Here is a 14,172-nt window from a genome sequence, read left to right as displayed (position 1 = left end):
TCAGCTGAATGTCATCTTCAGATAGCCATTCAGCTGACATTCGCGTGTTTGAGTTATCTCTGGACAACCAATGGCCGGAAGTGGTAAATGCCTTCTGCTTTTTAGTGCAGTTCAGCCATGAACTGACATTATTACCTCACATAAAGCAACTCAAGCTTGTATTTGGAACTGCCTGTGCTTTCTCAAAAACACTCATTGCTAGTGGAGTGATAGTTGTCTCAGGCCCACAGGACCCTATTCACCTCAGTGGAGCCTGCTTTACGATCGGAACTTCCCATACAAAACCTGTCCATAGTGTAGTAGTTGAAGTAGGTATTTCACCATTAAATGTACACCGCCGACAACTCTTAAAAATGTGGTTGCGACTTACTGTATTTCAGAACATCCTTATTAGACAACAAGTTCCCATAACCCCAACATCCTTCCTCTTATAAGTCTTTTTAAACAGGGAGAACAGCAGTAGTTAGACTAAAAGACATGCATCCTCTTGAAACTTATCCACCTACCATAGGTCCTAGTATTCATCACTGTAGGTTCTGTTTGTTCCTCCATGACCACATGACCTGTAGTCTGATGTATACTAAGTGGGCTACGCATTTATCAACAAATAGGTTTATGAACAACACTCCGTTCCCACTGTATGTGGTTTCTGCACCGTGGGATTAATAGCAGTATGCAGAGCTCTTGGACAAGTACAGCTTCAGCCTACCAGAAATATTCTCCTGTAGAATGAGCCTTCAGAAGTTTGAAGTTGATTGAAACGTACTCTTTGGAATGTCCTTTAGTCTCTGCCTGTTACAGACTTTTTTATGAGCTCCACAATACAGGAACTTTCCTGATATTCCACTGCATACTGAGCTGTATAGGCAACCTTGGCAGTTCGTGTGCCGATGTACATTAGCTAAGGCAGCATCTAATATGGATCTGCTGGCTGTACAGTAGCTGAATCTGATTTGCAGGTACATCACAGGAGGTGCATCTTACAAAAATGGGGAGCAGAATGGATGACTAACATCCATCCCAAACTAACCCTGAACAAGAAAAGAAGTGGAGGAAGTCACTGCGCCCCTCTCCAAAAGAAACTGTAGCGTTCCATCTCTTCACATACGACTACACACAGTTGCAAGAGAACCTCCCTCAGTGTACCTGTAGAATGACTGACAGTCTGCCACATTCTCAAAGGACATCCAGACTCGCTTGTTGGGCAATATAGATTATATCTCGATGAATTCATCGAGGTATAATTATGTGACAAAAACAGCTCAAGTTTTAATATTTCTGCAGGAAAGAGGATATTGCCAGTTGATTTGAAGTATTTATTTTAGCAGTTGACTTGTGGGATGAAGTTAGGCAGGGGACACCACTTGCAGCTTTTTTTTGCTTTAGGTGGTGGTTCCGACCTATCTCCACTCAAGTCCAAACATCAACTCTAAATCTTGCTTCCCTATACTAGAAACTGATCTATTTTATTTTTCCTCATCACCCGCAAGACATTGAATGTGTTTTACTATTTGTGATATCGTGTCCTAATGTTGAAGTAGACCTCTTATAGTGGGAGAAACTTGACCGTTCCCTTCCTCCTCCTTTCACCTGTGCATGGTCTGCATCTCCTATCGATACTCTTTTTCACTGTTCTCTGTAAGTCATTTCTTGCTACAGCACCACTGCTCTTGACCGGACTCTGTTCACATTACTCACAAAACTCTTCCATTCATTCTTATTTGTGATTATAAAAAGACTAACAACTGCCTGTTCAGTTCCTTGGAAACCCTGTTCATTATCACCATCTCAACATGAACCTGTGGGAGTGCCTCTTTGTCACCTTAGGGAAGAGGAGGAGAGGGAGGGGGAAATCTGTGGCCATATAATTAATGAATATAGAATCTGTTTTTTTCCAGAAAAATAAGAGCTGTAACTAGCTCTTTATCTACCCAGCACACTTGGGGGTGTGAAAAATTTGTTTGAAATGTGTTCCTACTACTGATGAGTAATGGAGGATTCCAGTTGCAGGAATTTAATGCTCAGCTTATCCATGACATTTTCATAAAGAGGTTTTTTAAAATGAGAATACCTTAGGGAACTCAGCTAATTGAAACTGGCTATGTATGCTACACATTTGTGTCCTGAGCTAGGGTTCGGCCAAGACTGCCTGTCTTCTGGTACTGTAAGCTCTGTGAGTGCTTCAGCAAGTTCTCAAAGTGCATATAGACTCACTTGATGCACAACATAACCTCTGATTCCGCGCAAAGTGACAAGTATGAGGGGTAGTTATAACATTTTAATTACCACCTCAAAAATATAAATTACAAAATTAATTTTTTATTTGTTTGGAATCGTGGTACACATTGAAATCTCAGTGTCACAGTACCATAGCATGCCACGAGAGCAGTTGAAACAAAACGACACAATCCATAGGTAAAATGGTGTGTTGTATTGTAATTTGTTTTTGGCGACAGTGACAATTTTGTAGCAGTATGAGGTCAATTTAGACGACTAAGGAGTCATTTATGCTGCTGTACTTATCCATTCTTTAAACACTGTCAATCTTTCCATCAAAATGATTTTTTTTTGACCATTTGAAAATGATGAATCCCTTAACGTTATGACTCACGTAGGTGATGTGTCTGTTTTGTTTCTGTGTGCCCCAAGCCTTTGTCCAGAAGTAACAATTATCCTATAATCTGAACCATCACTTACTCTCAGGGAAACCCTCTTACTATGTGATATCACAAAGTGACAAGGTACTTGATAGTTACTTGTGTACCTGCTTAACCACAGACGCCTTTGCCTCAGCTGCCCTCTACACGAGTACTTTATATGGCTGCGTCATTGCCTTGCCCCATGGCAAACACTAGCTACTCGAGAGTCATACGTATGTGTTGTTTTTCAATAATCCTCACTTACCTCACCTATTATGAAGCTATTAATTCATTAATTTGTTCTTACTTTGTATTCTGTAAATCCCATCATGAAGAAGACCCATTATGAATGTGGAATGAGTCAAGTTCATCTACATCTACATTCATACTTTGCAAGCCACCATGCAGTGCATGGTGGTGGGTACATTGTACCACTACTAGTCTTATTTTTTCCTGTCCAACTGCAAATGCAGAAAAGGCAAAATAAAAATAATCTATATGTTTCCATGCTAGCTCTAATTTCTCTTATCGTGTCTTCGTGGTCATTACAGGAAATGTTCACTGACAGCAGTAGATTCATTCTGCAGTCAGCAGCCAATTCCTGTTCTCTAAATTTTTTCAATAATATTTGCAAAATGAATGTAATCTTCCCTCCAGTGGTTCCCAGTTGAATTCACGAAACACCTCTGTAATACATGCGTGTTGAATGAACCTACCAGTAACAAATGTAGCAACGTGCCTCTGGGTTGCTTCGATATGTTCCTTTGATCTGACCTTGTGGGGATCCCAAACATTTGAGCAGCACTTAGGAATGGGTCATGCTGTTGTTCTCTATGTGATCTTCATATATCTGAGCAACATTTGCCTAAAGTTCTCCCCCTGTAATACATGCATATTGATTGAACCTACCGGTAACAAACATAGCAACTTGCCTCTGGGTTGGTTCGATATGTTCCTTTAATCTGACCTTGTGGGGATCCTAAACATTTGAGTAGCACTCAGGAATGGGTCATGCTGTTGTTCTGTATGTGATCTCCATATATCTGAGCAACATTTGCCTAAAATTCTCCCGGTGAAATGAAGTCCGTCATTCTTCTTCCGTGCCACTGACCTTGCATGCTCTTTCCATTTCATATCACTTTGCAGTTTTACATTTGGATATTTAATTGTTGTGACTGTGTCAAGCAGCACCGATACTATAGTCTAACCTTACAAGGTTAGCTTTCCTACTTAGCTGCATTAACTTACATTTTTCTATACTTAGAATGAACTGCCATTTATTGCACCTAGTAGAAATTCTGAGTTTTTATGCCTCACACAATGATGATGCTTCACTGTACACTAAAGCATCATCAGCAATCACAGAGTGCTGCTCACCCTATCTGTCAGATCATTTTTGTATATAGAGAACAAGAGAAGTCCTATCACACTTTCCTGGGGCACTTCTGATGATACCCTTCTCTCTGAGGAACACTCACCATCCAGGACAACGTTCTGGGTTCTATTACTTGAGAGTTATCGGGTATCTCTCATATCTGGAAACCAGTTCCATATTCTCAGGCCTTTGTTAACAGTCTGCAGTGAAACACTGTCAATCACTTTCCAGAAATCTGGAAATATGGAATCTACCTATTGCCCTTTGTCCATGGTTCACAGGATATTATAAGAAAAGTGCAAGCTGAGTTCAGCATGAGCAATGTTTCCTAAATGCTTCCTGATTTGTGGACAAAAGCTTTCCTGTGTCAAGTAAATTTATTATATTTCAACTTAGAATATGCCACAACAAACTGATGTTAACAATATTGGTCTGTAATTTTGTATTTCTGCTCTTTCACTGTTCTTATATCACCTGCACTTTTTTCTAGTTCTTTGGGACTTTGTGCTGGGTGAGAGATTCACAATAAATGGAAACTAAATAAGGAGCCAGTGCCAAAGAAACTGAATTATGATTCCATCTGGGCCTTGTGACTTATGACTTGTTTGTTTTCAACTGTCAGTTGCTTCTCAGTGCCAGGGATACCCATTTGTATGTCCTCCAAATGGGAATCTGTGCGAAGGTCAAACAATTGCGTGTTTGTATAATTCTTCTATGCAAATGGTGTTTTAAGCATGGAATTTAAAATTTCAGCTGTTCTTTTGCTGTTTTCTATTGCCATGCCGGACATGTTGATGAATGACTAAAGCCATTGCCCTGCTTAGTGATTCTCATAGGATCAGAATTTTTTCGGATTCTTGGCAAGATCTTTCATGAAGTTATGATGGTGGAAGTTGTTGTATGCTTTGCGTATCGATCTTTTTATGGACATAAGAATTTCTGCTAAATTGTGCCTGTTGACATTTCCATTTTTCTTTTAGAATCAAAAGCGCAACGATCTCCACTTCCTCAGCATTTTCTGAATTTTGTTCTTAAGTGATTGTGTGTCTTTTCCATCCTTAATTCATTTACTGAGCCCATACTCCTCCAGAGCACAGTTTACAATGAGTTTAAACTTTTCCTATAATTCCTGTGTGTCCATCGTAGTGAACTTAATGATGTCTGTTCATTATCTAAATAGGATGCTAACAACTGCTTATCTACTCTTTCCAGCATACACCCTCTCCAAGCCTTCCTGATGGATTAGTTAACTTTAGCAACCTTCATTGGTGTAATGAGATCATGATCACTAATCCTTGTGTCTCTACTTACACTATCAGTAAGGTCAGGCCTGTTTGTAGCTACAAAGTTTACAGTATTTACATTGCATGTGGATTGTCAAACTGCAGTGGAACATTGATTTTACATTTCTGATTTTATGTGTTTCACAATTCTACACCATAAATTCATAGGCCCTGTAAAAAACCCATAAAGTTAATGCTGAAAATTCACCGATTTTACACTTCTTGATAGTAAAGTTTACGTTGATTCTAAGTTCTTACTTGACATCTCACTTGACTTCATCCTGTTTTCTTCTTGTTTTCTTCCTATTGACATTTTATGTGACTGAATGAGCTATAAGTGGCTCGAAAGATGGATGGTTTGCACCTCGGGTGATTGCAGAATCAAGGGAATATTTTAGGCCATTGTGGATAGGGGAGATGTGAGAGAGAAAATGCTGATATAATGCATGATCGGTTTTGCCAACACAGCTTGCAACATTTAGCTTCACCATACAATTATGACACAACTACTGCTAGGTTGCAGTGGTAATTGATAAACAAGAAACTTGACGCGAAGTGTTCCGGACCGAGCCAATATGTGACTGAGGGGCCCAGGCACCACCATTTCTTGTGCCACTTATAACTCAGTCTCATCTTTTTGCATGTATTTCTGATGTATTGTATTCAGCAGCAATATCAATCATCAACCTTTTCAATTCAAACACTGAGTCTCAAAGAATATGCTCAGTCATAACCGAGGAAACGTTTCCCCTTTCTGCGTAGTGAACTACTATTGGTTGGTGACTTGTTAAGTCACCCAGTAGCCAGCGCACCCATCACATCACACTAACACATGTAAAATGAGCTCACGTACTGGATGTGTGGAGAGGGGGAGTGGCCCTTCAGTGATGGGAATGCAGGTAGTAGTGAAAACATTTTGTGAAGTGCTGAAAATATAATTTTCATGCCGATGGTGTACTGTGACAGAGATGTCACACGAAAATAGAACAAAAAATTTTGTGATAGCACATTTTAAAGACTTTCATGTTCAAATATGACATGATACAGTTGCATCTACTACATACGCTACTCATGCATTTACTTTGCAGCACACACACACACACACACACACACACACACACACACACACACACACACACACCACACACGTAGATTGTAAAGATTGGCAGCTGTAATGGAGGGCATGAAGTGAAACTGTAGCACCCTAGCTTTCTTTCAAATTTACACTGTGTACAGAAATTAACCGAGCCAACTTCTAATAAGCTTGTAACAACAGCGGGGAAGTAAACTCATTTTTTCAAGTCTCTGTTTCTCTCATCAAGCCTAAAATAACACTCTAATGGTGGTGAGAATATGATTTCAGCTCATAAGAAAAGCATTAAACAATATCAGCAATGTGATTTTTCAGTTTCTCGTGGTGTATTTCTTGCTCGAACAGTCCACGGGTGTACTGCCAGTCCATAGTGTCCAACGGGCACAATATTTCGGCGATCAGACAAGTCACCATCGTCAGGTGCACTGACGAACTGAGCTCCTGAGGCCGGGCTCCCCTTGCGAGGCGATCTCTCGGCGGTCCACGCCCATGCGTCAGCAGTCGCCGAGATGCTGGCATCGACGTCTGTGGTGGCGTCGGTGTAATTGCCTCGTCCGCCCTAGTCACCCATTTGTTTCCTACGCTGAGCATCTTTTTAATTAGACTCAATGCTGGTTCCCATGCCCTGCTGAGGTTGTAGCCGCAATCTCAGTTGATGATTCCATGTCAGTGTGGGACGACTTACATTGGACAGACAGCGTGCACCATCGAAGGTTGTTGCTGTGAACATCAGAGGCACACTCGACTTGGGTACCCCAACAAGTCGGCGGTCGCAGAGCACTGTTTGTCCAAAAATCACGAAATGGACTACGAACATACCAGAGTCTTGGCACAGACATCTAAATACTGGGACAGTGTCGTTAGAGATGCTATCGAAATTCATACCAGGGATGGACTCATCAACCGAGTGATTGACTAGATGCCAACGCTACTGTCTCAGCGACTCGTGACGTGCGGGCGCAGACCGTGGAGAGAACGCCTCGCGAGGGGAAGGGATTTAATACGGCCGCCCGCCCGCCCTCAGGAGCTCGTTCATCAGCGTACCTGACGATGGCAACATGTCTCATTGCCAAAATATTGTGCCCGTTGGACACTATGGACTGGCAGTACACCTGTGGACTGTTCAAGCAATATCAGCAATGGTGACAAAGTTTGTCATTAATTAGATGTTCACATTTATGCTTATGGCTTAACTACTTAGTTACTGAGATATTTTTAGTTTAATTCAACATGTTCATAAATTTATTTATTTATTTATTTATTTTTTTGTGAACACAAAGGTTGATCTCTCAAAAATGAGTGCTTTGAACATATAATTTGGTTTGTAGCATGTTGGAAAATAGGTCTATTACCTTGTACCCAGATACCAATTTCAATTTTTTGATGAGTTTTTACTTGCTGTTACACATCTGTGATTTTTTAAAAAGCTGATGAAATTCATTACCACAAATTTTGTATAAACATTGTAGTGTATATTTAATTTCTTTCACTTACACAGATTTTATATGAAAAATTGGAGAGGATTTCAATTTTTAATCATATACACCAATTACATGTGTTTTTGCTCGTATTTTGGGGGTTTTAACATTTTCCATGATTGTGCATTTACCTCAGTTTTGCATTTTTAAAGTCTGGATCACATGGAAATGTAAAATAGGGGTTTCACTATAGCTCCTATCTAGTTTTCGGGAAATATTTTAGGTCTGCTTCTCAAGACTGTCAATACCTGCTGCTACGAACCCATGGATGTCCCACTCTATATACTGTAAGTTAACGTCCCGTCTCAGTAATTTTACGTGGTCAGGATATTTCCGCACTATTGAGTATGGACTTTTTTTAAAATCAGTTTACAGCTATTACAATAGGATTAGCTTGAGAGTTACAAAAACCAGTAAAATTCCCACACAGCATAAAATTTTTTTGACATTTAGATCTTTATATTATTTTCAGGCTCCGCGTATAAATGGAGCAGAATTATGTAAACACTTCAGTGTAGTTTTATTGTTGCAATTAAGGGAATACATACTTGACTACTGGAAGGGTAATAATTGAATAAATAAAATTGTACTTTGTGTAATTTAGTGTATTAAATTATGCATTCCAGTTTGTAATGTTCTTTTCTGTTAAGAGTGAATTGTCATGCAACTCTTCAAAGAATTGTTAAGACTTATTTCATTGAGTTTGATTAATGATCACTGTTACTTTTCAGACTGATTGGAAGAGAAGTCCATTGGAATGGAATTTTCTTGAGGACAAATGTGGTGCAGTACTTCGCACCTCCATTTTCAGTTAACTTGAATGGACAGCCTGATGCCATTATGCTGCTTGAGATACTTCTCATATTTGGTTTAAGTATTTGGAATGGCTCACATGCACATTTAGGTAAATGTTGATTAACAATGTTGTCAGTGAAACATTATTTTATTAGTTGACTCTAATGAAGCACTATGAAACCAGTGTAAAAAGTAAGTAAAGTAGGTTTATAAGTACAGAGTATACTTTGGATGCGAATTTAATGTTGCAAGTTGCTGACATCTGCATGAGAAAGACAAGAGTTAAACTAAAAGTCTTAGACAACAAAAATAACATATCTACTTTCTGGATAACAAAAACTCAATAGAGAAAACAATGTTCATTATGACTGAAGAGAACACTATGTTCGTTATGGCTAAGGCTGCAGGCTCGTGGAACACAGAATAGAGCTAATACCTTCTGTAACTCTCACCTCCTAAACCAACTGGGAGTGAAATGTTCACGTCACCGCCAGAACAGATACAAATCTCAAGAACGTAACAAAATGTGAAAAAGATAGCTCTTGGGGGATTAAATACAGGTAAAGAAATTCTTATTATTCCAGTGACTGAGAAAGCATTAAGCCATTGGCACATGGACTGTGCCTTCAAACAGTGATGTTGAACCTGGCGGATTTCTGTTGTCATATCATGGAAAACACAATGGCGAGTCTTTCAGTATGTGCAAAGCAATAATGAGGATGACATATATTCTGAATGTGTGTTTGAACTTGGACCACTGAATGGAAGCACACCACTTATGTCACAAGAGTGCCATCTGTTTTTAGCACGCAGCCTCGATACACAATATTGGCTTTCATTTAAAACCTATGTTTGGTTGGTTTTATGTTGTAATATAACATCTTATGAATATATGGTGTTTCAAAGCACCAGCCAATTGATCTCTTGAAAAACCTGTGATTTATAGGTGGTACAATTTGTTGTGATAAAGTTGTAGGAAACATCATGTTAGTGATTAAATAATTTTCAAATTATAACCAGCGTGTTATGGAAATATACCATTTCGAGTTAAAGGCACATTGAAGATCCATGAAAAACAAATTTTTCTTGGTGTGATTTATTAGAGTTACATTTCAGTTAATAATGTGTCAGCAGTTAATGCCTTCAGAAAATAATAACATTCAAGACAATGTCACATGTTGTGGAAGTTCAATGTAGAGTAATGAACAGAGATGCTGAGACAAGTGTGAATTTGTATTGCACTATTTGTAATGAAATTTTTGTAAGCTGATGTCCTTACCGACTGTGTTTGGAACTTTCCTTTCTGCCTTATAAAATGTTCATGGAGACTGAAGTTTTTACTTATGTATACTACAGACAGAACAACAGGATTAGCATACAGACAAGGAATAAATGTGCATTTTAATAAAGGTGACTTAAGAATTTTACAGTCGCCCATTTCGTAAACACTGCGATTTGTGACCCAGAGACAGCTGACAAGTGTCACTGGAGCACACTGTGAGCATTCGGCAGTACAGTGAACTCAATATGCTCAGTGTTGATGGTTTAAATCACAGTCTGTGTGTCAGTGGCTTTAGGATGACCATAAGGAAGGAGAATGACCGTGATAAATGTCAGGATATATTACAGTCGGGTGATTGGGGCGAGCTCAACAGGTGGTATCCTTCAGCCACTGTGCTTAGGGTAACTAATAAAATCCCATTTGAATATACCTGGTAATGGGGAATGTCACACCAAATTAAAAATGTTGGCACCAAGATGAGTATACTAAAATTTCCACAAACCAGGCATGCCATTTAGACATGCTTTGTGTGTGATTTGCGTTTGTGTGAGTGTGTCTGTTGTCTTTTTTCCATAAAGGCCTTGTTGGCCTAAAGATCATTTTGTGACAGTCTCTTTGTTGTGCCTATCTGCGACTCAGCATCTTGCTATATGGTGAGTAGCAACTATCTTTTTCTTAATATTATTACATTCCTTCCTGGATTTTCCATAGTTTGATTTAGATACAGAAGTTATTTAGTTAAGAAGTAAATCACAATAAAATTAAAATAAATATCCTTGTGGGTTCAGAATGTATGTTTGTACAATTCACTGATTGCTTTTTGCCTTTTGTATTCCCATTTCTGTTTTATCTGCATACAGGAGTATATATATATACATATCCTGTATACAGATAAAACAGAAATATATATACTTGTCTTATTCCTCTATGTAGGTGGGACATTCAGACTTTAGACTGTAAAAATTAAAAAGTGAAGTTGAGACGCCAGGTTTTTCACCATATATCTCAGCCCAAATATTGTATCATTGTTACTGTTGTGGTTGTGGTTATTATTATTATATTATTGTCACAGTACCGCCTCCCCCCTCCCCCCCTCCCCCTCCCCTTCCCCCCCTTCCCCCCCCCCCTCACCCCATATATATGGCAGAATCTTTTTAAAAATTTGTTTTAAATCATATAATGTTACTTTTTATTTCTATTTACTCATGTGATGCTTTATTGTTACAGAGCATCCAGAATTGTGTGTGGTGAGTTCTTTGGAAACACCATATTTCACGCCCTGGCTTGAAACTCCTCGCAAGGCACGTGGCTGTTGGGCGACTCCACATGCTTCCAGTGTAGCTGAGGTGTGCATAATTGTGAACGATTCACATAGTTGAAATTTTCTGAACAGTTGTATTCTGCTCATTATATTTATTTGAAAAAGCTTATTATTGTTATTAAAATTGTTTATTGCATGTCTTGAAACATACATCCATTTTTTCCTCAAATAAATCAGGTGTTTTACAATGGTCACTGTGAAAACTTTGAGAGTTATTGGTGTTGATTCAGTTTCACACTTCTAGGATCTTGCATGAAAATAGCGGTGTGTGTGTGTGTGTGTGTGTGTGTGTGTGTGTGTGTGTGTATGTGTCCCCGCAGCTCGTGGTCGTGCGGTAGCGTTCTCGCTTCCAGCGCCCGGGTTCCCGGGTTCGGTTGCCGGCGGGGTCAGGGATTTTCTCTGCCTCATGATGACTGGGTGTTGTGTGATGTCCTTAGGCTAGTTAGGTTTAAGTAGTTCTAAGTTCTAGGGGACTGATGACCGTAGATGTTAAGTCCCATAGTGCTCAGAGCCATTTTTGTGTGTGTGTGTGTGTGTGTGTGTGTGTGTGTGTGTGTGTGTGTGTGTCTTTGAGTAACAGCTATTCATTCCAGTTATTGTTCCATTCAGCCTTGGATTTGAAACAGGAGCATGTCTGTGTGAAAATTCCTGAAATTTAAATGGATGTTGAATATCACCCCTTATTGGGATCTGTGTTTCTATTTGGGACTTATCTTTTGTTTAACAGTTTCAAACTGAAAAAAAAAAGAAAGTTGAAAAAGGAAGTGGGTCTGAATGTTCACAATAGTGGAAAACAGAGTGATCAATGAACAGCAGTAAAAAGTTACAAAGCAGTGATACTGTAAGCTGACTAGTTTGACATGTGTGGGGTGATTATATAATATAATAAAAAAAATTAAAAATTCACTATAACAAATGACACAGTATCTGCAAGACTAGAGGTGGAAAATAAATACTGTCCCTGTTGTAACCCTAAAAGGAAAATATTAGCAAATTCCATTGACTTGACTTCACAAAAAATAGCATGTCATAGTTATTTTGAATCTGTCACTAGGTATCGTATCATTTCTGGGGAAGTTCAACTAGTGTATCTTCAATACTAAAACTGCAAGGGAAACTTATAAGATACATTTGTACTGCACAGAAACAGAATCTTGCTGCTCATTACTTTGGAAACTACAAATCATAACTGCTCCCTCCACATGCATTTATGAAATTATAATGTTTCTACACAGCAGATAAAAATTATGTGCAGAGAATCATTTGAACCACACATATAACACGAGAAAGAAAAATAATTTTATACTACCCATGGACAAAGTGAAATTATATGCATGGACTCACAGTATAAGGGGATGACAATATATAACAACTTGTGAATTCTTCTCCGGTTATCAGCCGAGTGGTGGCTTCATCTTGTCACAACGTTTCAATGAGTTTCATGTCCATCGTCTTCTGGCGATGTGTCGGGATGCTGTTTTCTGCATCTTAGTACAAAGAGCCAGGTCAATCTGTGACAGCGAGAGTTTGCCATGTGAGTTAGCACTTCTGTGGGAAACCTTCCATAAGAATGGCTACACCGAGACACAAATAAGACATGCCTTGCGTGCAGACAAGAGGCGGGAGGAGAAACCAGAAGAAGACAAAGTAAAACGTGTGGTGTTTCTGCTGTATGCTGGACCGCCAACAGCCAAGATCGCAAGAATATTAAAGAAGCACAAAATAACGACCATCTTTCACGCACTGAACAAAGTCAAAGATATACTTGGCTCAACCAAAGACCAACTGGGGCCCAGAAGCTGGGCATTTAAAGTACTGAGTGCGAATGTGGGATGGAATATATCAGGCAGACAAAACAATGCATCTCCCACCGCTGTACTGAACACATGAGGACCGTACGACTAGGACAGACAAACAAGTCCGCTGTAGCAGAACATAGCATTATCGAGAGACACACCTTCAAATTCGAAAAAACGAAGAAGCTATGGGGCTCGAACTTCAAAGAGGCAGTGGATATACGTCTGCACAACAATTTGTAAACAGGGATAGCCGTTTTCAGCTCAGTGCAGCGTGGAATCCCACAATTGACAAAATACATCAGGAACGCTCCGAACTGAAGGCAGTGGCATCCGCAGACAGATTGGATAGCCACCAGGTCTTGGCACCAGTCCACACCCCCCCCCCCCCCCCTCCCCCACCTCCGACATGGTACCCTCTTCCGGAGGAACGTGATTGGCCGGTCTACAGTAGCGGATGATGGCCAAGCAGCTATATAGATATGCAGAACACAGCACTGAAACACTTCGCCAGAGGATGATGGGTACAAAACTCATTGAAACATTGCGACAAGACGACGCCACCCTCAACTGCTAACCCGAGAAGAATTCATCAGTGGAATACGCCAAGAAAGACTAAAATCGCATACATAACAACTTAGCGGGCATAAACATATTTGATATGAAGCCAGAGACTGTAAAAACAAGGCTACAGCAGATTCTGTGGAAGAAATGCTGCTGTATTATACAATAGAAGAATTCGTAGAGGATGAAATGATAATTGGAGCAAGGGTCAATGAAGTGTTAGATTTTATTGTATGTATATATAACAAAATTGTGTTATTATTATTATTATTATTATTATTATTATTGTTATTATTATTATACTGTTTGTTAACATCAGCTGTTCTATGTTTATGGTGAAATTTTACCACAGTTTTGACATGTCTCCTGTACCTGAATCAAATGATTTAGATTAGTGTATGTTATGAGACTAATAAATCGAAATTCACAAAATGAAAGGATCCGGGGATCGTGATGGCCTCTCATGTAGTTCCAGGTCAACAACCACAACATGGCCCATTCCAGGCCTATTGTAATGTGTCATTCAGGTAATATCATACACAGTAA

The 14,172-nt window shown here is 39.4% G+C and overlaps 1 protein-coding gene across 1 annotated transcript in view; it reads left to right on the top strand.

Annotated features, from left to right (window-relative positions):
- Nucleotides 1–14,172, top strand: part of LOC126195249 (uncharacterized) — a 245,445-nt gene that overhangs the window by 58,462 nt on the left and 172,811 nt on the right. The window contains exons 4-5 of the mRNA XM_049933777.1: nt 8,600–8,772; nt 11,173–11,291. Of these exons, the coding sequence (XP_049789734.1) occupies nt 8,709–8,772; nt 11,173–11,291 (183 nt within the window). The 5' untranslated portion in view covers nt 8,600–8,708. The remainder of the gene's footprint in view (nt 1–8,599; nt 8,773–11,172; nt 11,292–14,172) is intronic.

The sequence above is a fragment of the Schistocerca nitens genome, chromosome 7, assembly GCF_023898315.1.
Source record: "Schistocerca nitens isolate TAMUIC-IGC-003100 chromosome 7, iqSchNite1.1, whole genome shotgun sequence".
NCBI lineage: Eukaryota > Metazoa > Arthropoda > Insecta > Orthoptera > Acrididae > Schistocerca > Schistocerca nitens.
Note: the sequence above shows the minus strand (reverse complement) of the source record. Positions and strands in the feature narration are given on the sequence as shown.